Source organism: Xiphophorus couchianus, chromosome 19 (assembly GCF_001444195.1).
Source record: "Xiphophorus couchianus chromosome 19, X_couchianus-1.0, whole genome shotgun sequence".
Taxonomy (NCBI): domain Eukaryota; kingdom Metazoa; phylum Chordata; class Actinopteri; order Cyprinodontiformes; family Poeciliidae; genus Xiphophorus; species Xiphophorus couchianus.
Window position 1 is genome coordinate 5,464,153 of NC_040246.1, and position 25,709 is coordinate 5,489,861.

A 25,709-nucleotide genomic window follows, 5' to 3' on the forward strand; every position below is an offset into this window, starting at 1 on the left:
ACACCACTTAAATTGCTGCTTTGGGGACTTATGAAGACAGTTGTTTGCCATGGATTTTATTTAGTAGTGTCAGACTAAGAGGGGCTGAATACAAATGCATGCCATAATATTTAGATTTTTATTTGTAAAACAAGGGAAAGAAAACCTTGTAGTTTTGGATAATCATGTAAAATTCCAATAAAATCCATTCAAGTTTGTGATTTTTAAGGCGAGGCGATAGCTCGGGGTTCCATGTATGGAGGCCTCAGTCCTTGGCCGTTGACCTTTGCCACGTCTTCCCACTCTAGGAAAAAACAAAAAAAGGAAAAAAATAAGTTTGTGTTTTTAATGGGCCTGACTGTATAGAAGTACTTTTGCAAGACACTGTAAGAACTTATTGCCAATTCTCCCTACCTCCTACAAGCAGAACTACCGTCTTTCATTTAAATAAATGCAGACCCCGTTTACCTAAAGCTCCTACCTCACCTCCTACATTCTCTACCAGTTTTGATTAAAGCAACGCTCCCTGCCAGAGCAGCTTGTCTCTTCCACCTCACACTACCTCCACCTCCATCTTCACACACCCTCATCAATCTCACAGTCCCTCCTCTCTCCAACCCCCCCCACTTCCTCCGATGCCCTTCCCTCTCTTAGTTCCCCACCTCTCCTCCGTCTCTACCCGAGGAGGTCTTGGCGCGGACGTCCAGCCCCATCCCGCTGCGCTCTCCCAGCCCTCACACCCTCCTCACCACGCTGTCGGACCCGCTGCACCTGCGCCAGTCAGCGGGCTTGAGGCGCAGCCAGTCCGCCGACCAGCAGCCGCAGCAGGAACGTCTGTCCTCCTCCACCTCCTCCCTCCCTATGCCAACAAACCCTTCCCCGGGCGCACGCTCGCCCAGTCGCAGGAAACTGCCGGCCATCCCCACCGGTGCCGCCAACGCCAAGTTCCCCTCGGTCATACGCATCACCCGCGCCCAGCTTCAGCAGGTGATGAAGCTCCCATCACTGTTCCCGTTGAAAGAAACGAGCCTCTATTCCGCTTCCTCTCTCTCTACATCCGTAGCAACACATTTGTTCTATATATTTTTCTTTCTTGGTTTCCGTCTTCTCCTCTGTTGCTGGTTATTGCTGTTTTTTTGTGTGTTCCTTTGGGCTTGGCTTGTTTGTGCAGCTCTCTCTCCCAGATCTATGTAGAGGGGGCATTGTGCAGGACAGATAGAGCATGGGTTCAGATGTGTCCTTGTCATGTGATTAGTAGGGTGTGTCTTTGTCTGACTGTGGCATGCCTGATGGGGAATGTGGAGTCATGACTACAGGTTGCATGATCTCTTTTGTTTCAGATCGTCTTTGTCCTCTCTATCTTCCTCTTCCTCTCTCTCTCCCTGTATTTGTTCCTCACCCTCTCTTCGCTGAAGCCCCCTGCGAAGTTGCGTGAACGTTTCCTGTCCTTGCCGGTTTAGTACTCACAGCTTGACTGACACTGCCATAGCGCTCGTGTGTTTCGGTCTGATTAATGGGTAGCTATGGTTTTGCATGCCGTTGCTCAACTAATCACCATTTGTTTATCATTTTCTTTTATTAATATCAAATTCCTCTCCGTTCAACACATCTGCATCTGGCTCTTGCTGCGGATCTACAGCACAACTCCACATGTTGTGGTCTACCAGCAACAGACCTTTTTATATTATAAGCAATTTATTCCCATTTTTAGCGTTACGTTTGGTTGAATAACACCTGTTTTTGCTTTTTCCCTTCCCCCCTCTTCTCTCGTCCACCTCCCTTCCCCATCCAGCTGACAGCTCAGCGTCCTTCAGGTCTGTCCTGGCAGTCGGGATCAGACAGCGCTCCACAGTGCCTCCTGCTGGAGAGGCATGCTGATGCTGAAGGTGAGATTCAGCAGATCAACTCCCAGCAGGAACACGCGCCCACCCATCCGGGAACGCCGACGGACCCGCTGGCTGAAACGGTGGCAAATGGGGATGCTCACGCCAGAGCTCAAAGCCCCGTGCCAAGCCGCGCGTCTTCGCCTCGCTCCCCCCACTCGCCTCCTCAGTTCTCTCCTCGCAGACCCCTTTTTCCAAATGGCTGCGTCTCTCCGCCTTGTAATGCCCAAGCCGCCGGAGAGCTCTCGAAACACAAAGACCCCGACAATGACGCCGCCCCGGCCCCATGTGCAATGGAGGCACAGACTAGGGAGGAAAACAGGGGCAACGTGACTCTTACCCCCTCCTGCTCCTCGTCTGCTGCCCCCCACAAGGACCCCAGCCGCAGGCAAAGTCGCATCCCTGTGCTTGAGCCCTCCAGCCTGCTCGAGCTCCCCCCTCCGGGGTCTGCCAAGGAGAAACTTTTCCAGAAAAAAGCCAGCCACCATGGCCCCGTCCCCTCTCCCACCGCCTCCCCGTCCCTCTCTGACCGCCGCGGCGCCGCTGTAGCCTCCCTCGTCAGGGACCCGCTGTCGTCCGCCTCCGACCGCTCTCAGGACGAGGACTCCCTCGTCGGCTCTCGCTCTGACCGCCAGGGGGACGAGGGTCTGTCCTTGTCCTCCTCCTCCAGCCCCCTCTCTCGGAAGAGCAGGATCCCTCGTCCCGTTCACTCGGCCGCCTCCGCAGAGCAGCTGACCGCCCAGTTCCTGCCACGCCCGCCCCCAGGGAAGCCACCTTGTCGCGCCCCAGTGGAGGGCAGGTAACGCGCGCTTTCAGATTTCAATGGCCCAATGTACACTGCCTTGCGAAAAAAATTATATTGTTTTATTGTGAAGCGGGAGGAAACTTTTTTGTTGTTGTTTTTTACAGTTGCAAAGAGAAGTACAGTATGCAGTTTTATTGAGCCCCCTTTACTCAAGTACTCCTAAATAAAATATAATGTGGTAGGGTAAATTATAATGTGGCTGATTAATTGTATTAATTGTGATTAACCCATTATTGAAATAATCGTCAACTATTATAGTAATCGATTGATCGTTAACAATACCAAATTTTGCTAGACGGATCACTTGTCTCAAAAATTATCGCAATAAACTACTATATTGTTGTTTTTGAAACCATTTTCAAGTAATATAATGGAATGGCATAAAAATGCAAGAACACATTCCCAAAGATCAATAAACTTTAAATTCTGATGAACATTTTAAAACAACAGAAACTACACCCAGGCAGTAATTAGCCCAAATTTTTACATTTTGCAATTAAGATTTTTAAAAAAGCCTTTGTATGTAAATATGTTTTACCCAGAATTCACCAAATTCTTCAAAAAACAAATCTAGTCTTAAACACATTTTAATGTCCAATTACGAATTGTTTACTCAAGAAAAATAATCAATAGATCAGCTCTACACTGCACTGATTATAAGTCAAGCAGAAATGGCTGAGTTTCTCACGTGCTTTAGCTCCAGATACATCCTTTGCTACAAATGTTCAAGCATTCACTGAAGAAATGCTGCTGTTTTATTTTCTGCAATGAGCTGGAATGTTTGCTTAAGTGCATTCTTTAATGTATTTCTATTATTGAATAAAAGAGGCTTAAGTAGTTCAATGAAAAATCTGTAGAATGCACCATTTTTTTTATCCAATTAATTGATTGTCAGAATAATTGATCAAATATATCATTTTATTATATGCATATATGTCCTTCCTCGTCTTTATCTTCCCGTGTAGACTCAGGCGCTACCGCATCCGGGCCGGCAGCACCGGCGACTCGGACCTCCTCTCATGCATCGCTCAGCTGATGCACGGCTCCCGCGGCTCCCCCCTCCACCACCGCTCCCCGGCGCAGCAAGGGGCCTCCAGGACGGGCGTGTGCAGCCTGACCAGCTCCCCGCATCACCACCACCACCACCACTATCACCACCACCGCAGCTCCAGCGCCTCGCCGCGCAGCTCCTCCTCGCTGCAGCGCTCCGTCAGCTCCTCGCCGTCCCGCCACGAGCACCGCGGCGGAGGGGGCGGGGGCTGCCTGGGCCGGAGCCACTCGCCGCCCAGCTTCTCGGGGTCGCCGCCTCCGCGTCGCTTCTACCTCCACCACCAGGAGACGTGTTGCAGTCGGCAGGCGCGCACGAGCCCACTCCACCTGTCCCGGGGGAAGGGCTGCAGCCGAGAGGGCAAGTGCTCCAGCAAGCTGAGCAGATAATTTCACACCAGATTGTAACGCCGTAGAAAAGGAGGTGAAGATTCCAGTGATGATAGGATAGACGTCAGTCGGACAATAAGCCTGAGTCTTCCTGTTCAGTCAGTAAAATACCCAGTTCCCCTTCTGTATTATTAGTTCCAGACCTCCTTCTCTTCCAAGCATTCCCCTCCTCCCGTGTTTGCACACAGGGTTTGTCTGACCTTTCAGATGTTTTGACTACTTGGTAACTTAAATATCAGCTTTCATTTCAATTTCATCTTTCAAATTGAGCCTTGCAGGTATAACTAGCAAGAAGAAAAAAAAGGCTGCATCCGGATACTCGTTTCACTAAAGCTGTGTCTTTATCATGCTGCAGGCAGTAGTATAATATAGAACAATAGCTAAGTTGAGCCTGTAACTTTGACCTATCCTGTACATTGACATACACCAATCAGGCATAACATAACCACCCACAGGAGATGGGGCAACTCTGACTGAGTAGGATAGTAGTAGGGAGATGGTGAATATTTTCTCCTCAAAGCTGAAAAACTATGAGGATTTGTGTGAGTGTGACTAGAGCCAAGTTGTTCTGGGTCCGTATCTCTAAAGCTGCTTGTCTTTTAGGTCGATCCTTGTCTGCAGTGGTTGGCATCAATTGAAAGTGGTCCAAAGAGGGAGCAATAGTGGGTCGGCGAAGTTGATTGGTATAAGCTAACGAATCTGGGTGGATCTGTGGACCGACCAAACAAATGAAATACTACAGCTCGATTGCATAAGAAAATAGTGCCATTTCTAGTAGAAAAGTGTCACAACACGCAGCGCATCACAGTTTGCTGCACATGCGGCTGCATGCACCACCCTCCTCAGCATGACGCTGATCCTCTTCACTGCTGCACAACAATGGCCAGGTGAACATCTGAACTGACCCAAAGCAATGAAATGACTTGGCCGTTCTGATTAACCACCTTTTCTTTTAGATCAAATGGAGAACGTGTGTAATCTGGGGAATATGTGCGATTTAAGCAGTTGCTCAAGATGGCATAAAAAAAAACTGGATGCCACCAGATTTAAAAAACAACAACAAAAAACTTCTGTGCTGAATAAGTTTCTCTACTGCCTTAATGTGCAGTAAATGGGGAGTAGGCAACCCTTGCTTGCTGCAGAGGGAGACTGAGTAAGGTGGTTTGTGGAGAACTTCACGGGATTTTATTGTGTCCTAGAATCTCAAACTTCCTCCATTTTAATTGGTTGGAGTTTAGCACAGGGTGCCATTCAGGCAAGAACTGCTGCTGCTTAGAAACACGTGCGACTAGGAAACCATGTTAGAAGAAGGTAGCCCAGGAGAAGAAGTGTAATGCTTTTGATGTTTCGTTGGGTTTCGTCCCTTTCACCAGGCGGCTGTTGTATTATTGTAGACCATGCTGAACATCCTTTCGTGGAAGTGATGATCCCCAGCGGGTTTGGCCTCTTTTAACAGGACAACGTGCCCTACGTCGGAACAAAATTGTTTCAGGAATGCTGTTAGGTTTTGACTTAGCATCTAACTCCTCCAGATCTCACTGGAATCAAGCCATTTTTGGATGTGCTGAAACATTGTTGCAACTTACGGGACCTAGGAGGATGCTGGATACCCTACCACACTTTCTGGGGGTTTGGTGGAGTCCAAACCTTGATGGGTCAGAACTGTTTGGCAGCTGATACCAACCCACTACCAGGCAGGTGGTTATAACGTTATGCCTGATTAGGTGTTAGTAGCAGTATAATCCTTCGCTTTTTTTTATGCACTTGGGAATTACAGCATAGCTGATTCCAACTCAATGAAGAATTTGCCTCGGTTCTGCTTTTGGAGGCTGTACACAGGGTATTATAGTATGTTTTTTTTACTAAGTTAAGCTATACTTTGTCTAAAATTGTTTTTATTGAAGTATTTATTGTAAAGCTTCTTCAAACCTCCTTCCCCAGACGTGTGACCGTCACATTAGTTTTAAGTGTTTAATCGGAGGGATTGCTCAGTGGCCCTCTATACAATCAGCCGTGTAAAGTGCGTGACATCACGCACCGTTTTGTGCCTACTGTGATGCTGTGAGGTTAACTTAGGATCTTTAGGACAGGAATTAGTGGATCATGTTTTTTTTTTTTTTTCAAGTGGTCATGGTTGACGTAGGCTGAACAGCATAAGGTGTATTACTGGTGAGTAATGCATGGACACAGACGTTTCTCTCAGCATGTGCCTTGGCACTTTGGGCAGCTTAAAGATTTACTATCGTTTTTTGTAATTTGGGAATAAAAGGCCAAGAAGACTTGTGCCAGCACTTAAAAAGTTAAACCTGTACATTAATCTTCATTTCTATGACCAAGGTAGCAAAACGGGCATTTTGTAGTTTTTGGACAAAGTAGCTCTTACTATTGGGGGGAGGGACAGTTTTTAGGTTTCAGGGTTGATGTATATCTATGTGTTGCTGTCTTTGGCTTTGAACAAAAGCAACCTCAAAAAACAAAAAAAAAACCCTCTGATAATACAAAAAATCGAGGCCATATAGACATGCATTTCACAAAACAAAACAATGCTTTAAACCTCCATGTATCCTGCACTGAAGACCATTCCTGGCTGCTGTTTTATCAGCTTTATCTTATCTCCTCGCTACGCCTCCTTCTCCAGACCCTCTGCTTGGACGATACTGCTAACTTCAGCCTCCTTCAATTGCTACTCTTTGCATGCCGAGAAAACGCAGACACATATACCAGCTGCTGAGCAAAAGAGTCGCACAGCGCATTCCATCAAGTGGTATTCTTTTAACCCAATGAGAACATCATTACCTGAGTAAGTCAACAGACTTAATTCCTTAGACCCTGTGTCTTTGTGCTTCTTGTCCTGATTTGGGTCTATGTTGCTGCTTACAGTGTCTTGGAAAAATACGAGCACATCTCCAAAAGTTGTACTCGAGTAAGAGCAGCACTTCTTCAAAAATATTTTTACTCAAGTAGAAGTAACACGTAGCCGTCCGAGAATTGGAGTGACTGAACATACACTTTTAAGCCTTACTACAAATTCTCAATTGAGCTTAGGGCTGGACATTGACTAGGTCATTCTACCATGAATATGATTAGATTTAAATAGTCCATTGTAGTGTCCAGTCTTTTGCAACCTAATCCTTGTTTTCCCTTCTGGGCTGCTCTGGATTTAGTTTTATTAACCCACGGTCAATGTCCTGCTAAAAAAAAGTATCCGCACCATCATGATTCACCATGGGAATTGTGCTACAATGGTAGATGTCATCATATAGTGCATTACATTTGGATTTTATGTGATTTTATTTGGCCTGCATTTGTATTCAAATATCATGTTTTGATATTTATTCTGATGCTGCTAAATAAGATCCAATGTGACTGTCGCTCTAAGCATCTGACAAACAGTATGCATATTTTTGCAAGGCACTGTACATGATGCTGTTTTTAGTAGTGCATTCCACTAATCTGATGCACAAAATGGAGGAGATTGTAGTCGCATGAGATCCTGTGTAATGGGATGCTGCTATACATAAGGACAAAGACAATAGTAATATTGCCAAATATTTTGATGGCTCGAGCTGATATGCAGCTCGTTCGCAGATGTGAAGTGGTCCTGCTTCTTTCGACTCGTGCAGATTAGTCTCACCGAGCAGCTCTGATGACTCATCCCGAAGGCGGACAGCGTTCAGTCAGAACAGCCTTAATGCCTCTTCCTTGCCCCTCTGTATATACAGCGAGGGATGACTGAGCCTTGTCTGTGCTGGAGATCGTTTCATCACTAGAGCAAAAACTGAGTATTCCTTTCTTCTCTCCTGTCCGTACGTGCTACCGTTCCTCTGAGATCCAGGAAAAGAAAAAGGGGAAAAAAGAAAACTTTTGTGACCCTGAAATGTACCTGTATTACACAAATTAAATAAGAAAAACTTGGGGGGGAGCTGGTCAATCTCCGTGGCGTGTGTTTGTAGTGATTTTTATTTATTTATTTTTTATTATTTTTTACATCCAATATGTGAACTGTCCCGTGTCGACTCGCAAACATCGACGTACCCTCAGCTTTTAAAATTCATTACGCAGACTTTTAATAAATACCTGTAAGATATTCAAAGTCATATTTAAATTGAAAAAAAACCAAAAGTGTTGTAAAAAAAAACAATAACATATGCTTCAATGAGAGGAAGGAACAGATGCTAAACAATGCTGCTGGTTTTCTATGATAATCAGATTTCTTCATGGTTTTTATTATTAATGCATAGAAGTGGTGTGTGTAGTTGTAGTGTTAAGTGTTTCTGTCCAAGTTAGATTTCCTTTGTTCCCTTTTGAAAGTGACTCGCAGGTTGAAAGGTGCCATTTTGTTTGGTGTTAGTGGTTCCTTCTACACACAGACCAAAAGAACAAACTGATCTGTTCTGCTTTTCGTTTTCTTCTTCAAAAAGTGAGATAAAATAAAAACACTGTTCATGCCACAACATTAGAATACTTGTCAATGACTTAGAAATGCTTGACTTGAATTTATTTATTGTGACATTAGCCTGAACTTTATTTTAAATTCAAAAATCATGGATTTAAAAAAACAATTTTTTATATTTTTTGCTGTAGCATATGTCGTTGTTTTGGAAATGTCACTGTACAGCTTCAATGAAGGAATGTAACAAGTGGGAGTTTTGCATTGTATATACCTGTAATTATTTATGTTTGATATTTTATTTGTATCATATAAATGCCTTGTACAGTGTTTCTTTAATTTTGTTTTTATTTTAGAATTATTTTGTATTTTATTTTTATAAACTGGTTATGAATAAAATACTCATTCCGCATGCAGACAGATCTGTTTGACACATTCTTGTTTAGGATTCTTGGCGCTACATGAAGAAATAATTTATACAACTCTGCTCATACTGTGTAAAATGTAAATTAAAACCCTTACAGTAAACCATTGGACCCTATGTTAAATTACAGTGGTAGTTTTGTGTTTTGTTTTTTAATCACCTATAAGTTAAAGAAATCTCAAAACACTTTACACAACAATCTTAACATATGCAATCACATTAAACTGTCCAGTCCAGTTCATCCTGTTATAGTTCAACCCAATGCAGTCAGATTCACATTCACACACAGTTAAACAGTTCCATGCAAATATATAATACACCACAATCTGGATCAATAGACTGTGAAATTCGACTGAGCAGTATAAGGAAACAGATTGAATTGGACCTTTGTTTTGCAGCAGTACAACAAGCGAGAATTGCGCGACCCTGATCAGAACCAGGCCCGGGATGGGCCAATAATACATTTTTAAAAAGTTTAAAACTAAAAACCAGGTTGTTGGTTTTTTTTTTTAAAAAAACGAATGTAAACGTTTGGTATTTCATTCTGAAAAAGAAAATGTATAAAAAATAAAGTAAACTTTTCCAAATATTTTTCGTTTCTATTCTTTCGTAAAATAATCATGTTTGACTTCTATTTTTGTTATTTTTAGGGTTTTGCAGTCTTACGTGCAGTTCTTCTGTTGCTACCTAGAAACTACGGAAGCCCCAATCGAGCTTTGTTTAGCATATTAGGGCCTAAAGCATAGACATAGAAGTCTAGACGGTACACGAAGACACGGATCATACGTCAGCGTTGTCGCCATATTTTTAGTAATATTTTTGTAAACAAACAAATATGCAAACGAATATACTTATGTAAATAATGAAAGCCTCGATGGTATCATTAATAATACCAAATTTCAAATTAAGAAATATTTTTAAAAATATTATTCAAATAAATTATTAACTAACACTATCTAAAATAGAGAATAAAAATTAATCTGGAATAATGTAACGAAACTTCTGTATTTCTTTTATTCGCAAAATCTTGTTTTAGTTCAGTTATTCCTCTCAAATATAAACTTGCCTATCACAACATGGCGGCCCTACTCACGTATCACAACAAACCCAGTGCAGCGCTTACTCTCGTCTGTCGAGCCTCCACTTTGACAGTACGCCTGCGCGCACGACGACCCCGCCTCCTTCTTGTGTCCCTCAGCCGCGCAGCCCAGAATGGCGGCTCTTTTGGAATCTGTTTTGTTGCGGAACGTGGACGTGGATAAGGTTGTTGACTGGCTGAAAAGCGCCCAGGTAGGTCTGAAACAGTTCATACCTGTATCGTAGCAACGCTGGCTTCGCTTATGTCCTAACATGGGGCGCCGTACGAGATGTCACAGCCCGCAAGTTATTGTAAACAAAACTTTTAGCTGCGGAGCTAGCTAGTCTCTATAGCTGTGGTGCGGATAAGCCAGCCAAGATGTTCTCTTCCTCCATTTGCTTCAGAGAAACTCTTCACAGTAAAAACGAAGCGAACCCTTCCCGCTCCTCTCGGTATTGCTGTATTTACTTGTGAATAGGGGCAAGCAGGCAGGTAAACAAATGTTAGCTGGGGTATCGCGAGCTAGGTCAGGTAAAGTTGTTTACAGTTAGTTTCCTCTTTGTCTCTCGTCAACAGGAGGGTGAAACGCTGTCGTTCGGCGAACCTCAGCTGGCCGTTCAGAAACAAGAGTTTGTCCCTTTCCTCTTAAATTTCCTGCGAGAGCAGAGCGGCGACGCCCTGACTAATGGTCCTGCAACACCAGCCAAGACCCCCAGCCGCCCCAGACCCCCCGCACAGACTCAAAGCTTCTCTGACAAAACATCATGCAGGTCTGCAGGGAGTGGACTTGGATCTCGCAGTGCCAGTCGCGTGCAGCTGTTCTCTCCCGCTACCTCTGCGTCACCTGGAAATGAGTCGGATGCTGTTGGTCAGTCAGGACTAAGTGGAATCAGTGCCTTCAGCAGCCCTCCCTGGTCTACAGGGTGGAGTCCTGCCTCAAGGCCATCGGGCTCTGAGCGCAAGCATGCCCAGAAAGTTTGCCTCAGTGACTACATGGTTTCTCCACCGGAGCTGCAGAGCAGCACCAGCTCCCAGCCACACAAAGGGCGCAAGAAGAGTGCTGGCAGCACACCGGTCGGAGGGAAAACAAGACACGGAGGCGGGCCTGGAGGCCCTCAGCGCGATGAGGCTGGTGGGAGGCGATCAGCAAGAGGCGGCGGGCATGGCAGGATGAGCGAGCAGGTTTCACCTTCAACGCCAGCTCATCTCAACTTCAACAACTTGGAAGACTTCCCTCCAGTCGGGTCGTCTCCCGTTTCCTCCGGGTGAGTTAAACGCTTCTCCCGAAAACTTAAAACCATCATTGAGGTTTGAATGTGTCTCATAGCTTCTGGTACCTTTCCAGGACGTCCAAGCCATCCAGAAGAATAAACCCGACGCCGGTCAGCGCAGACCGGCCTCACTCTAAACCAAAGACGTGTTTCACCTCCACACCTCTCCAGACGGCTTCCAGCCCTTCACTGGGAGTGGAGCCGCTTGAGGGATTGACAGCAGTAGGGAGTCCTATGAGCCTCAAAGAGGAGAGAGAATTACTCAAAAGGGAAAAGTAAGCTCACGAGTGTAGTAGTGGTTTTCAAATGCAAAAGATAAAGTAGGTGTGTTTTGTTACTTTGACTGACCATCCTATTGTAGTAGTACTTCAAAAGTTGGCACACCATGTGAACATTTTCCTAGTTTGTCTTATTATAACTGCAGACTTCTGTTTTTATTGGTATTTTATATGCATATTTATTCAACCACATTTTGCTGCTTTTGTATCCATCCATCCAACTCTGAAGGTTTGTCTAAGCATTTTTATCAATTCAAAAATACTTGTGGGCCTAAAACAAAAATAATGTTTTAAAACTAAAATCACCAAAAATGAACTAAACTGAACATGAACTGTTTTAATTTTAAAAATTCAGATTATTATTTTTTTTTTTTGTAGGAACGGAATCATAGGTGCAAAACTTCAAATGGGTTTTGCACATTTTTTTGCTGGTTAAATGAAAGGAATCCAGTTTGCTTATTATTTGGAAAAAAAAAAAAATTTCTGTCAATAAAAACGGGATATAGTTCAGTCTTCATTTGAAAACACTTTCTACATTTAGTAAACTTTTATTACAGTAATTAAAAGCAGACTTGTTTTCACCAAGGCGTACCTTAGAGCGTAAGTCAATGTGTAGACGACGTGCTTTTAATCTGCCATGAAAATAGAAGAAAACCAAAAACCAGAAAGCTTGGAAAAGATGATCAGATGTTTCATCTGACATTTTTTATGATGTCAACACAAACTTGTGAAGTCCTTGCAGAATATTTGGTGAAGTCTGACTTTTTTCCCCACCGGATTTAACTTATAGAAAACAAATGCGCTGCACATTTTCTTACATTTTTTTTTGATTAGATGTTAAGAGAAACTTGCATCTTTTTCCATCCACATCCATTTCATTAGTCTATAACATAGAATCTTAAAAGAATAAAAGATTTGTGGTTGCAACATGACAAAACCTGAAGAAGTTCAAGTTGTAGCCATTGTATTTATTAGTTATGACTCGTTAAATGCCATTTTGTTAAAATGTTTCTGTTTGTAGGACAAAGCTTGCCCAGCAGGCCGCCTCTCTCCCTCCCTCCTCTCTGGATCCCTGTACTCCTACCAAGACAGGAACTGGGGCAGAATCCAAAGTGACCCCCGACCCCCAGATGACATGTCCTGAACCATCCAAAGTCACCTTCTCCTCAGACCTAGATGTCTTGGCTGAGCTGTACTGCACCTGCATTTCAGGTAAATGACCACAGGATGGTGGTAACGACCTAAGCATTCGAATTGGTCCTGCTGGAAAAAATTTTCCGCATTATTTATTATTAAGTGTTTTCAAAGGAAATGTAGCTTACCTGATTAAAAGGAATTAAAGTAAGTTGACAAATGTTAAGAATTCTGTTATGAAAAATAAAACAAATGGAAGTTTTTAAATGTTTTTTTTTTTATGTCCTCACAGAAAACCTGGTGCCAAACCTTTTCCTGGAGCTTTTCTTTGTGGTGCAGTTGTTAACATCCCGGTCTCTTCACACACATAACGATGAAGATCAGTTGAGTTTGTGTTCGGTAAATTCAGGTGAGAACTAGACCTATTGACACAGAGATGAACCAAATGTTGAATCTTTGAAAAATTATTAAACAATTACTAAAATTGTTTCTTTGTTGTTTTTTTTTTTTTTAAGATGTCTTGGAAAGATGCTACCTGAGACAAGTGCACAATTGTGTGTACTTTGCGGTGAAAGTTTTGGAAAATCAATTTCAGTGAGTGTTTGTTTTTGTCTTTCAATGTGTTATTATCTACTTTAGCCTTTATATCAAGCATATCTATCTAGTCTGATTCACGTCTAAATACGGAGCTTTTAAATGTTTGGGTTTTTTTTCCATTTAATTTCCACAGGTTGGTCGCTCATTTGGACAAATGCACCTTACGCCTACTGGCAGAGAACGAACGGGTCGCCTCTTTCTCTCCAGATCTTAAAGACCGCCTCTCTCAGGCTCAGAGCAGAAGCACAGCCAAGGTAGGGCATGTACTGAACAGCTGCTGGGTGTGGTCATATTAAATTGTATCCTCAAGATTCGGCGCTGTTGCACCCATGCATAAAAAAATACGAACGGGACTCTTTCTGTTGTATAAATATATTTTCCATTCAGGACCGTATTTATAAAGTGTTGGGATTCTGTGCTTAAGACAAGCAGATTTCCAAGCCTAATACAAGGCTATTGTAAAAAATATTGAAAGAAAATAAAATTGTTTTGAGGAATGGTTTTAGAGTGAAATATGTCCAACGAGCATATCTCAAAGCTGAAGATTTTAATGATGTCATACTTTATGTGTCTATTCCAGCTCTCTCCTTCAGTGTCAACTTTTATCCACTCAGTCCCGTTCCAGCCTGCTACTGACAATCGTTCCAATTTCGGGAGCGACAAGGCTTTCCACACCTTTAAGAAACAGAGGTACATCCCAGCTTTTTAAAAAAAAAAATAAAAATAAATTTGTAAGCTCAATTTAAAATGTCCAGACTCTGTAGATCCAACAGCATTTTTTCTTTCCTCTCAGAGATATTTTTTATGAAGTGCTTCGAGAATGGGAGGACCTTCACAAGGAGCCGGGCTGGAACTTTGATGCCGCACTTGGAACCAAAATCAGGCAAGTGCAGTCAATTGTTGGGTTGTTTATGATCTTTCAGTGAATCAAATCTAATTATTAGGAATGTCTTCATCTGTTTTTTTTTTCTGGTTTTTTTTTCTGTTACCAGTAAGGTATTTACAAATGTAGACAAATAGCTTCTATATATGTCAAAACTCAGTAGATTTAAAATCCAATAAAATAACACTCTGCATTTCATCGTTATAACATCCAACTAAACTTTGCACACTAATGATATTCTGAATACACTTGTATCTCTCTTTCTAAGTGCTAAGCTAACGACTATAGCATGCTTACTCTTGGTCTTGATTAGACTCGTTGATGATTCGGCTCAGAACATACTTCACCAAATTGTGGCTAGCCTTTAATACAATTTTGTAAGCCATACACATGAAAAAAGCTGTTATATTTTAAATTTATCTGCACAACTCGCAGAAAATCAGACCGTGTAGCAGATACCTGTACCAGGACTTGAGTTTAGTCCACAATCGTGCCGTAAATGGACCGCCACTACTAATCAGGCTTTAAAAATCGCATTCCATGGTAACGATGTCTCTTCTTCTTCTTCAGAGGAATGATGAGCCAACTGACTTCTGCCGGAAATCACTCTCACTTTGCCCGTCTGTTTTTGAAACAGCTTGTTCAGGTAGACCAGTGCCTCATTAAAACTTCAAAATTTTTAGTTGTCTTCCACCTCATCTTTTTTCTAGCTTACTTTCTACAACAGCACTAAGCTCTTAAATCTGGCCCTGTCACAGATGTGTAAAGGCCCCCGTACGAGCACGCTGTCAGTAGATACAACCGACGCTGACCTGCTGGGCATGCTGGGAGCTGATAGCCTGGGTCGTCTCAAGCGTTTGGAGGAGCGTCTCATTCAGCCTCACAGAGTTGTCGGCCCCTGTCCTCCTCCGTCCTTTCCTGGTCACCAGGAGTTCTTCAGGGACTTCATACAGACAGCCAGCTGGTGAGGAAGCAAACACCACCGTCTCTTAATTTCACATTAAAAGGCAACTCCAAGAGGATTAGGCCTGTATGGAATAATGGATGAATGAATAAAAAAAAAAAAAAAACACGTATGAGAAATTACAATACTTTACAGATCAAATATTAAATAAACGTAAAAAAATTTGACTAAGATAATGAAATAATGTTTTTTGTTTTTTTTTTCTAAATTTGCAAGGTTTTTTTTTCCTAATTGCCTGTCTTGGCTCTCAGCTGCCAGATGAACCAGCACCTGCAGGATAGCCTGTGCCAGCAGCTCCTCCATCTGGATGAGGTGTCCATCCTGCGTCCTTCTGCGTCCGTTGGGGAGGGAGAGGAGGAAGAGGATGGCGATATGGAGCAACAGGTATTCCATTTATGAGCTTTCTGTACAAACACGTAGTAGCTTTTTGCAGAATGTTTCCACTCTGTACTTGGCTCTCTTTTCAGGATGAGAAGCAGCGGTTTTCCTCTGTGCTGCTCCTCGCTCGTCTTCTGGCAAAGTTCCTGGGGTTCATCTCCTTTCTCCCGTACCAAACGTCAGAGAGACCCTCCAGAGAAATACAGGAAGCATCTGTAGCCCTACGCAGCAAGGTCATAAAAATCATGCCTGTAATTTTCAATTAAAAGCCAACATTAATGAGACTTTTTTTTTGTTTTCCTTCGTTAGGTAGTTTTAACTCAAATGTTTACATTTTGTTTTCTGTTGCTATGGATTTCAGGAAAAATGAACATGTTTTCCCTCCACAGAGTGTTCAGGTGCTGGACGTTTGTGCCGTCTTGAGTAACAGCGTGAGGAGGCGGCGCACCATTTTGACCGTGCCCTGGCTGGTGGAGTTCCTCTCCATGTTGGACTTCTTCGGACCTTTGCTTCTCTGCTACAGGGTGGCTCTGGGGACATTGCTTCTGCTGTACAGGTCTGATTCTCCTCATTTTAAGGTGGTTTTATAGACCAATTAAAAGGATACCCTCAATAAAAATGGTCTGTTAAAGTTTTTTGACTGTTAAAGTACGGATCTACAGTGATTTTATTTTTTTTAAATATACATTTGAGTTTTACTCCTTTTTTCAATATTTGCGGAAAAATAATCAGAATTTCTGAAAATAGTGAGTTTCTTTATATCAAAATGGCATCATAAGTGGTTGTATTGGTTTTCCAGTTTGTAACAGAACCCACATATCTTTTTTAATCATTAATTTAAAAAAAAGGGGCGAATATTTGTTACCTAACCTTACATCAGGCTTGTTAAAAGGGACTTGTGACTCGTAAACTGGGCCCGATTTAGATGGCAGTCGTCACTTGACATTCCGCTTCGCTCCTAATAAAAACGTCACAAATCACAAGCTTTAACTTAAACACACTGAATCTAATTAAGGATAATCCACTCTGGATTTTACTGCTATAAATGTGTCAGATTTTGACATACAGATGTTCTCAGTGGTTCCAGATGCCAAAAATAAGCTGTGAAATAGTCCTTCACCTCACTGCTGAACTGGTACTGGAACATCAGCACTGATATGTGTTGCTTCATGACATATGATTATGCCTAATGTTATGAAAATCTATAAAATAAAAAAATGAGTTTGGAAAAAAATGTAAAATGAAAACTTGAATCTTTTTTTTTTTTTTTTTTTCCACTTGTAGGCGGCTGCAGCTGAACCGACATGGAGAAATGTGTTACCTAAACAAGCTGCTGCTGGTGTCGGTGTTGGGATGGCTCTTCCAGGTGAGCTGCAGCATGCTTCACCACAAAAGAGCACATTTGTGATTCCGAAAGGTTTCCACGTAACCTGGAACAGCATGAAATTTGGTTTAGGTGTGCTCCAGATTTAGATAACTGTGCAAAGGGAAAACGGTGCAGGTAAATATGTCGGTATGCTCAGACTTATTCTCTATCAGTTTGCCTGAAACAGGGGTTGGCAGCCTTTATAGCCATGAGAGCCAAAAAAATGCTACATGAAACAGATTAGCTTACTTTAACTAAACTGACTAAAGGATATATATATATATATATATATATATATATATATATATATATATATATATATATATATATATATTTATATATTTTTTTATAAATGAAATAAAAACAATTTTATTCCTGTTTTTAGATTTAAAAATCAAATCAGGAGTGAATGCATTTTTTTCAGTGGAGTCTTACATCAAAAACACGCACACTTTGCATTTAAAAGACTAAAATGTTACTTTATTAATAACATATTTATATATTCCTTACACTAGTCTTAGCACATGTGGCTCTGGAGTTATTAATGGTTGAAAAGAATATATCCTTTCTCTACACAAGTTTATTGGAAACTTTCTTTTTTGGCAATTCTTTTTGCAAAACCTCTTTTTCTCTTTGTTTTTCTGCTGAATAACACAGTCAAACCTTCGCCTCTAACTTGTTTAGATCCCAGTGATTCCTGAGGACATTTTCTTCACCAGTGAGTTTACTGCACTAGTCAAGGACGAGGGCAGTGCTACAGATTCTGCTGGACTTGTGAGGAGAAATTTAATTCAGCTTTTATCCAAAACAACAACAAAAAAAGTTCACACTGGTATGTAAATGGTTACTTTTAATTTTATTCCACAGGACTGCATTCCGCTGGTCGATCAGCAACTTCTTTATACATGTTGTCCATTTCTTGGTAAGTGCATTTGTACAAGTCACTCTTAAAGACTCTTAGTAGAGCATTCATGCAAATAAGCTATTTGTATTCAACCCCTTTCACTGTGATACCCCTTAAGTAAAATTCAGTGAAATCAACCAGAGGCTGCAGGTTTTCTTTTTCCTTCAGTTCTAAGTTATGACATAATATGGAAAAGCTCCTCTCCTTTTTCACAAGCTACTTTATATTTCACAGCAGCAACTTTTCATAGACTAAAGAGGAATTTGTAGTTGAATTTGGTCTTGATGTGAGCCAAGGGAGCGTAACATCCCAACGTTACAGGAGTGGATTAATGTTCTGCCCTGTTTCCGCCTGTTCAGGTGAGTTTCGTAAGCTCCTAGCAGCTTTCGTGTCGGGCAGCACGGCCAGGAGCGGAGGAATTATCCGCAAGATTACCCCCACTTCTGCTGAGCTCAAGGGCACGCCGACCGCCAACCGATCGCAGCAGAAACTGCAGGTGAATCACTGGCAAGGAGATTCTGTGCATGCACGTATGAAAAAAAAAAAATGCATGGAATTGCTTCCGAGTGTTTGAACAAAATGCCTGGTTGTGACAGGTGGACCTGGAGCAGGCCTTCTTCCACAATCAGCCTCCGTCGCTGCGCCGCACAGTGGAGTTTGTGGCCGAGAGGGTCGGATCCAACGCTGTCAAGCATATAAAGTTAGTATTGCTCCAAGGGGAAGGGGAGATGTGGTCCGATAGATGTTCAATATCACTGAAGTCATTCGACGCCAGATTCAGTTTAACTTTGACAATCCTTTATTTTGCTCGGACACATCCTGCGGCACATCATCATTTCGAATCGGGAACGACTGAATTTAGTGATTAATCGACCCGCGAATGCGGTTCGTTGCCTACCTAAGAGGCTAAAGGACTAACATCCTGGTCTAACATCACCGGCACTTACAAGCTGCCCTTGGTTTTAAATGTGTTCCCTGTTTTAACTATAGATTTTAAAAAATAATAAAAATTCTTCTTTTTCCTGTATTTTGCTAATGTTTCACAGGGCTACATTAGTGCAAGAGTTGGTTGAAAGAGGAGAGAAGATGCTACGAGACGGACTGCAGTCGTCAAACGCAAATTCTTCGAAGCTCAACGACTCCATATGTGCTCAGCTGTGTGATGTTGGCTTGGAAGCACTTGCAAAAGCCACCAGGTGCAACAGCGTGTTTTACTGTGTGGGGTTGGATGCTGATGCTTGATCGGCTTTCTGTAATTAGTGTCAAAACTCTTGTTAAAGTGGCAGGTTTTTGTAATGTAAACTATAAAACTAAGTCTGCACAGCTTTAAACTGTGTTTTTATTGAGTAATTGTTAATATTTTGTTTTTGTTATTGGTAGATCTCAACCAGTACCGGCTAGAAACTCCTGTAGCTCCTTCAGTGTTGTGTCATCCTCTTGGCAGCCTGACTAGTTACCATCTTATCTTTTAAGCAGTGTTAAGGAAATATACAGTTTCTGTTCTCTTTTTTTCTGTCCGACATAGTGAGAATATTTTTATCCTTTGCAACTACTCTGGAAGCAATTCGCTTCAGTTAAAGGATGCAACTATCAGCTGAGCTTTGTTTCATTTCACCTTTTCATTTCCACGCCACCAACTGTTGCAAAAACAGGACTCTGGAGCTCAACTGCATTATTATATGTCACATCGCTGGCATCTTGTATTTGTGGTGATGCGTTTCCATTTTGTTTTGGTTTTTTTAAATACAGATTTTGCAATGAGAAGAGCCCTGATGCCATACGTATACTCCTCCCTGTCGCAACCACGCCACCGGTAATTGCTGAAATGATTTTTTTTTTTGTTTTCTCCAAATTTTGAAAATGGAAAAAGTGAAATAGCATACAGCATGTTTTCATTTACATGGATGGATGGCCATTTGTTGTGGCAATTTTCAACGTTTGTGAACATCCCAACACTGACAGGTCCTGACTACGTCTGAAAACATCACCCAACGCCTGGCTGCCGAGAAAGCCTGCAGCTGGCTTTCTGCCAACATTACAGGTAACGGCTCTGTTAAAATTCAGTGCAAATTGCTTCAGATTGTAGCATTCCTCATATCTTTGTCCACATCCACGTTTATAAAATGTTTTTTTTTTTTTAAAATGAGTGAAAATCTCTGGGCATCTATTTTACATCAACTCAAATTCTTGACTTAAAACTGGTTGGATTTCCTAATTAAAATCCAACCCTGCCCTCATTTTATTTTATTTTTTTCTTTTCAAAGCACTGATCAGGCGTGAGTGGAAGAGCAGGTATGACCGCGTGAAAAAGGCTCTGGGCAGTCCAGTGGCTCCGGACTCTGTGGATGCGGACAGCGCTGTGGTTGAACTGGTCAGGCAGGGCCAGATGAATACTCCCAGGAAGAAACAAGAGAGAGCGATGTCCTGCCCTCCGCTTTGTAAACACAACGCTTCCCTCCCCTCAGACGTCCTCATTGAGATTAAGGCATGTCTTTTGTCTTTCTGCATGATGCTCCTCAGCTGCCTTTCAAAAGTATTTACAGCCCACGATGTGAAATTGTTCCTTTCGACAACAAACTTTGTGTTTTGTTGGGATTTCACGTGGCGGATCAAGTCATTTTGAATTTGAAAACTTGGAGCCGTAGCAATTAATCGCAACGAAAATTGTCAAACTAATTTAGTAATCAGTTAATCATTATCTGGAGTATACTGATTCAAAAAAAGAAAATTGCTGAAAGAACATGTGCAAAGCAGTAGTTAAGCCAAAATTGTACAAAAATGTATACATTTTGCATCCAAGATAAAAAAAAACAAAAAACGTTGTAAATACGTTTTACCCAAAACTGCTTAAGTGCAGTAGTTTTAACCTCAACCAGTTCAAATTATGTAAAAAAAAATTAAAATAAAGTTTCCTATTATGTGACCAATTAGTTTACATTTTTTATCTTCATATTTAAAAAAGGAGCTTAATTATTTGCATTTTTCAATGTATTTTTAATATTGCATTAAAAATAGACAGAATATTTACAGAAAGTGACACTTTTTTTATCTGATTAATCACCAGAATAATCGGTAGATCAATCAATTAATTGATAACTAAAATAATTGCGAGCTGCAGCCCTAAAATCACTGATTGATTACTTGCTTTAAATCTTGAAAATTTGACCTCTTTCTCTTATAAAGACCGTTGTGTGAGCGGTTTGTTTGACTCCGATGTAAAAATGAGGATCTGGCAGTCAACCGGAGTTTGTTCCTGATCCAGGAGTTGCTGAGCATCGCGGTGGGACCCAGAACGGACGAGGAGCTGCCGACCGGCCCGCAACTCAAAAAACTGCTTCAAAGAGTTGGGAACACATTAGAGTGCAGAAAGGTAGAGGAGAAACAAATATGTAACCAAAGCAGCCATGCTGTACAAAGACCTCATCTTTTTTTATTTTTTTTCCCAATTCAGTTCCTAACGGCTTTGTCGGAGCAAATGCTTCAGAACAGTACCGTGCTGCTCGCCTGCAAACTGGGTGAGAGATTTGAAGCAGTAGCCACGGCCCGTATCATGGAGGCATAATCTGCACTGCTTAACATATCTCTGCGTTTACTGCTGTTCGTGTGCGCTTAGTGTCTGGAGAGCTGCCGGTGCGTTCTTCGTCACGGTGTGGCGGGGTTGCTGCGGATCCCGGCGCCGGGTCAGAGCCCTCGGTGTCAGATGTTCTGGAGCAGCTCGCTGAGCTGTGGGAGAGAAGCTGCTGCTCCTCTGCCCCGCTCCATCAGCTCTTCACCCCGCTCACGGTGGCCGCTGTGCTGAAGGCCAGCGACACAGAGGTATGTTAAACACTGATTCATACACTGCGTTCTCATAGCTTTTTAAAAAAAAAAGTTTTTTATTAAAGCTGTTTCAGAGTGTAACATTTGGTTCTGTTAAAATATTTATACTACCTTTAGAGAGTTCTTATAACTTCAGAGTGTTTTGCTCAGGTTTAATCAATGAAACCTTTTCAAGAGGCTGAGTGTGTCCTCTATACATACATTCGACCATATTCTTTTAAATAGATATGTAACTCTCAGAAGGTCCAGTTGATTCCCATCCATCAACTGAATATCCACAACGTATTCTCAGTGTGGTCAGATAAAATAGGTCAGGTAGGTTTGCCAAAATTATTTCTATTTGACAAATGACAGAATAATGAGAATACTCGTATATGAGAAGTATGCAAGTTCACATAAGCCGATTATTGTGCCTTCAGACGATTTGTGAAAGGCCAGATGATGACGGTTGTGGATGTATCTTAGGGCAGCACCTCATACTCACTGCTTCCTGGTGTGACGTCATGGAAAAATGAAAGAAACTCAGGTCGGATATCAAAACGAAATGTGCTCACCTCCACAAATCTGGTTCATCCCCAGTTACTTTCTTGCAATTTTGTGAGCCTCAGAAAAATAACTAAACAACTTAAAGAGCTGGCTTGAGACTTCTATTGTAACTATGTGAATTGGTCAGATAAGACTAACATTGAGCTTTTTAGCAACAAATACTCCAGGTGGGTTTGACTTGACCCAAAAAAAACACTGAACCTGTGGATAATCATCCCATACCAACAATTACATATAGGGGAGAACCCATGATTCTATTCCTTAGGCCCCCTAGTCTAGGTCATTATCATAAACCTGAAATGGATTTGTGACTGGGTCAGGGGATTGATCCAAAATACACTGCCTGGCCAAAAAAAAAGTCGCCACCAAAAAATGGTCACACTCTCTAATATTTTGTTGGACCGCCTTTAGCTTTGATTACAGCCCGCATTCGCTGTGGCATTGTTTCAATAAGCTTCTGCAGTGTCACAAGATTTATTTCCGTCCAGTGTTGCATTAATCTTTCACCAAGATCTTGTATTGATGATGGGAGAGTCTGACCACTGCGCAAAGCCTTCTCCAGCACATCCCAAAGATTCTCAATGGGGTTAAGGTCTGGACTCTGTGGTGGCCAATCCATGTGTGAAAAAGATGTCTCATGCTCCCTGAACCACTCTTTCACAATGTGAGCCCGATGAATCCTGGCATTGTCATCTTGGAATATGCCCGTTCCATTTGGGAAGACAAAATCCATTGATGGAATAACCTGGTCATTCAGTATATTCAGGTAGTCAGCTGACCTCATTCTTTGGGCACATAATGTTGTTGAACCTAGACCTGACCAACTGCAGCAACCCCAGATCATAGCACTGCCCCCACAGGCTTGTACAGTAGGCACTAGGCATGATGGGTGCATCACTTCACCTGCCTCTCTTCTTACCCTGATGCGCCCATCACTCTGAAACAGGGTAAATCTGGACTCATCAGACCACATGACCCTCTTCCATTCCTCCAGAGTCCAATCTTTATGCTCCCTAGCAAACTGAAGCCTTTTTTTCTGGTTAGCCTTACTGATTAGAGGTTTTCTTACGGCTACACAGCTGTTCAATCCCAACCCCTTGAGTTCCCTTCGCATTGTGTGTGTGGAAATGCTTTTGCGTTCACAATTAAACATACTCCTGAGTTCTGCTGTTGTTTTTCTTCGATTTGATTTGACCAAACGTTTAAGTAATCGCCGATCACGATCATTCAGGATTTTTTTCCGACCACATTTCTTCCTGGAAGACGATGGTTCTCCACCATCCTTCCAGTTTTTAATGATGCGTTGGACAGTTCTTAACCCAATTCTAGTAGTTTCTGCAATCTTCTTAGATGTTTTCTCTGCTTGATGCATGCCAATGATTTGACCCAAGACTAACGTCTTTTCCACGACAACAGGATGTGTCTTTTGCCATGGTTGTTTAAGAAATGAGGAGTTACTCATTGCATCAGCTGGGGTTAAATAACTTGTTGCCAGCTGAAAGATAATCGCCTATGCAGTACTTATCCAATAGGAGGCTTGTACCTATTTGCTTAGTTAAATCCAGGTGGCGACTTTTTTTTGGGCCAGGCAGTGTATAAAGCTATGTCAACACGGAAATGGTTTTACTTGATACACAATCAATGTTCTTCCATAAAAAATCTTGGTCTCTAGTTCTGAATCCTATTGAAAACTCAATGGATGTATATAGTGATCTACTCTATTCCCTTTGCATATGTCTACCTTATAAATGTACATTTAAAACCAGAAGCTTATTTTATAACATGGGACTTTTTTTCCTCTAATGAATAAAGGTACTTTAATTAAACATTGGATCGTTGTCAAATTTTCATTATAAATCCATGTAATATGCATCTAATCCCTGTGTCCCGAACTCTATCACAGAGTCTCCAGCATGTTCCAGTAATTTGTGTGATTTATCATACAAGTTGCATTTTTTTGGCGGTTGTCGATTGGAAGCGGCGAACGCATCGTGATACATTTCGCTTGTCTTTTTAGAAGAAGAACTACCTGTTCCTCGTTAGGAAGCTGGTCGACAAAGGAGTATTGAATGAGGAAGAAGTCGAATCGTATTGGAGGAAGCTAGCAGACCTGACCTTGCCAGCGGTGAGAGTCCATTGTTCTTTTTTTTTTTTTTTAAATCAAAGATTCCTTTGGAAGTCTTTCTTTCCTGTTGATTTTGACCTTTTTGACCAATTTACGCATTTCTTCATCACTTCTCTCTCTCCTGCTTCTTTTCAGAAGCTGATTGAGAACTTCCAGCTGCAGTCGCAGTGCATAAAGCTCTCACTGCCTCTGGCCGAGATGCAGTCGCGCTTAGACATGCTGCAGGTTTCGCACCAGACAATAGAGGGAGCAACCTGACAACAATAATACGCAGTATATTCCACAAACAACTTGTATGCTTTCACCACAGTGTCTTATGTCAAGTCTGTGCACGTTTTCTCCAAGACTGTGATTTTTTCGTTTGTTTCCACTTTAGCCTTTTAACATGTCAACTTATGAAGTCATGAAATTATATGCAAAGATTCAAGTAGCAAACAGAAATCCATGTGAGTTAACGCCAGAATTGATGAAACACGTAATTTTTCATTTCAAATTTTAGAAGGACACCATGAGATTAAGCTTAATCAGACTTTTATGTCTTTGGGACTAATACTAAACCAAGAATAGTAATGGTAAACAAAGATAATTATTTTATTATACAAAAGATTTTTGCAATTTAGGTGATTGTCTTAAAAACAGGAAATTTGAACGATGTCAGGTGAGGCTGAAAAGTACAAATATTACAGGTTTTTAAATGTAAATGCAATTTGAGACAGTAAGTAGCTTAGCACTTTCACGTATTGCCTTTGACCACATGAATAGTGGTTATGAGTTAATTTCATGAATGCATCTACCCGCGTTTGTGATTGCTATTGTTCATGTTGAACAGCGATGTATTCCGAGAATCTTTTAAACTGAAAGGTTTAATGTTGGCACAGAATGAAAATATTAATAAAGATGTATTCCCGTGTGCAGCAGCTGTAATTTGGCGTCTATGCTTTCCTTTTGTTTTCAATCGGGTCGGGAATAAAAAATAGTTTCATTACTGCGGAGCTTATACATAGACTGGAGTAGTAAGGGATTTGATTTAAGCATTTTAGAGATAGGGGGAAAAGGAAAATGGGTTATGAGGAAATATTGGCGTTTTCTGGCTTTAATCTATCCATCTATGAAATCATCCATCAATTTCTGTCATCTATCCATCCATCATTCATCACCCATGCATTTCTCCATCCACTTATCAGTTTTCCTTCTTTTGAATAAATTTATTGTGAATTCTTGTATTTATACTTTTAAGTTATTACTATTATTGTTATTATTTAAAAAGGACAGAACGCTGGAAATGTAAAGCAGGATAAGTAAATGCTTTTGGCATGTCAAATATTAGAGAAGGAGAGAGACGCACATGCAGTTATTTTCACAAATAACTAAGATATTACCGCCAGATATACTGTTCAAAAACGCAAAACAGTTAGGATTCAAATCCTAACAGACAACTCGTGCAGATT

General features: G+C 41.6%; 2 protein-coding genes and 1 long non-coding RNA gene across 8 annotated transcripts in view; 2 read left to right on the forward strand and 1 right to left on the reverse strand.

Moving 5' to 3' along the window:
* The window catches only part of ttbk2a (tau tubulin kinase 2a), a 23,710-nt gene extending 17,117 nt beyond the window's left edge, over positions 1-6,593 (forward strand). For 4 of the 5 annotated variants that reach the window (XM_028001496.1, XM_028001498.1, XM_028001497.1 and 1 more), the window contains 3 exons: positions 634-966; positions 1,772-2,661; positions 3,633-6,593. In XM_028001496.1, coding sequence (XP_027857297.1) covers positions 634-966; positions 1,772-2,661; positions 3,633-4,104 — 1,695 coding nt within the window. In that variant the 3' untranslated portion in view covers positions 4,105-6,593. The remainder of the gene's footprint in view (positions 1-633; positions 967-1,771; positions 2,662-3,632) is intronic. The other variant, XM_028001500.1, reaches the window with a different exon arrangement.
* Positions 6,211-10,179, reverse strand: LOC114134730 (uncharacterized). The gene is made up of 2 exons (XR_003593449.1): positions 10,042-10,179; positions 6,211-7,928 (listed from the first exon to the last, which is right to left on the reverse strand). It is a non-coding gene; the product is annotated as an uncharacterized LOC114134730 (long non-coding RNA).
* Positions 10,042-25,185, forward strand: cdan1 (codanin 1). Of its 2 annotated transcripts, none has more exons than XM_028001494.1 (28): positions 10,042-10,208; positions 10,573-11,261; positions 11,342-11,542; positions 12,567-12,757; positions 12,972-13,088; positions 13,195-13,273; positions 13,410-13,530; positions 13,857-13,966; positions 14,070-14,159; positions 14,730-14,805; positions 14,918-15,123; positions 15,375-15,507; positions 15,591-15,734; positions 15,891-16,057; positions 16,786-16,867; positions 17,552-17,641; positions 17,735-17,789; positions 18,131-18,267; positions 18,368-18,471; positions 18,818-18,967; positions 19,521-19,584; positions 19,734-19,812; positions 20,036-20,256; positions 21,034-21,141; positions 21,223-21,286; positions 21,385-21,587; positions 24,154-24,261; positions 24,397-25,185. In XM_028001494.1, the coding sequence occupies exons 1-28, from the start codon at positions 10,131-10,133 to the stop codon at positions 24,517-24,519; spliced, it is 3,990 nt and encodes a 1,329-aa protein (XP_027857295.1). In that variant the 5' UTR covers positions 10,042-10,130; the 3' UTR covers positions 24,520-25,185. The 2 variants fall into 2 exon arrangements, with proteins under 2 accessions (XP_027857295.1, XP_027857296.1); XM_028001495.1 differs by having other exon boundaries at positions 24,157-24,261.
* The last annotated feature ends 524 nt before the right edge of the window (positions 25,186-25,709 follow it).

Excerpts from the sequence above, each read along its gene's own strand:
- cdan1 (XM_028001494.1), top strand. The coding sequence starts at position 10,131 with ATGGCGGCTCTTTTGGAATCTGTTTTGTTGCGGAACGTGGACGTGGAT. Across the intron at positions 14,806-14,917 it reads TTTTGAAACAGCTTGTTCAG|ATGTGTAAAGGCCCCCGTAC; the intron begins GTAGACCAGTGC and ends GCCCTGTCACAG. Across the intron at positions 18,268-18,367 it reads GATCGCAGCAGAAACTGCAG|GTGGACCTGGAGCAGGCCTT; the intron begins GTGAATCACTGG and ends TGGTTGTGACAG.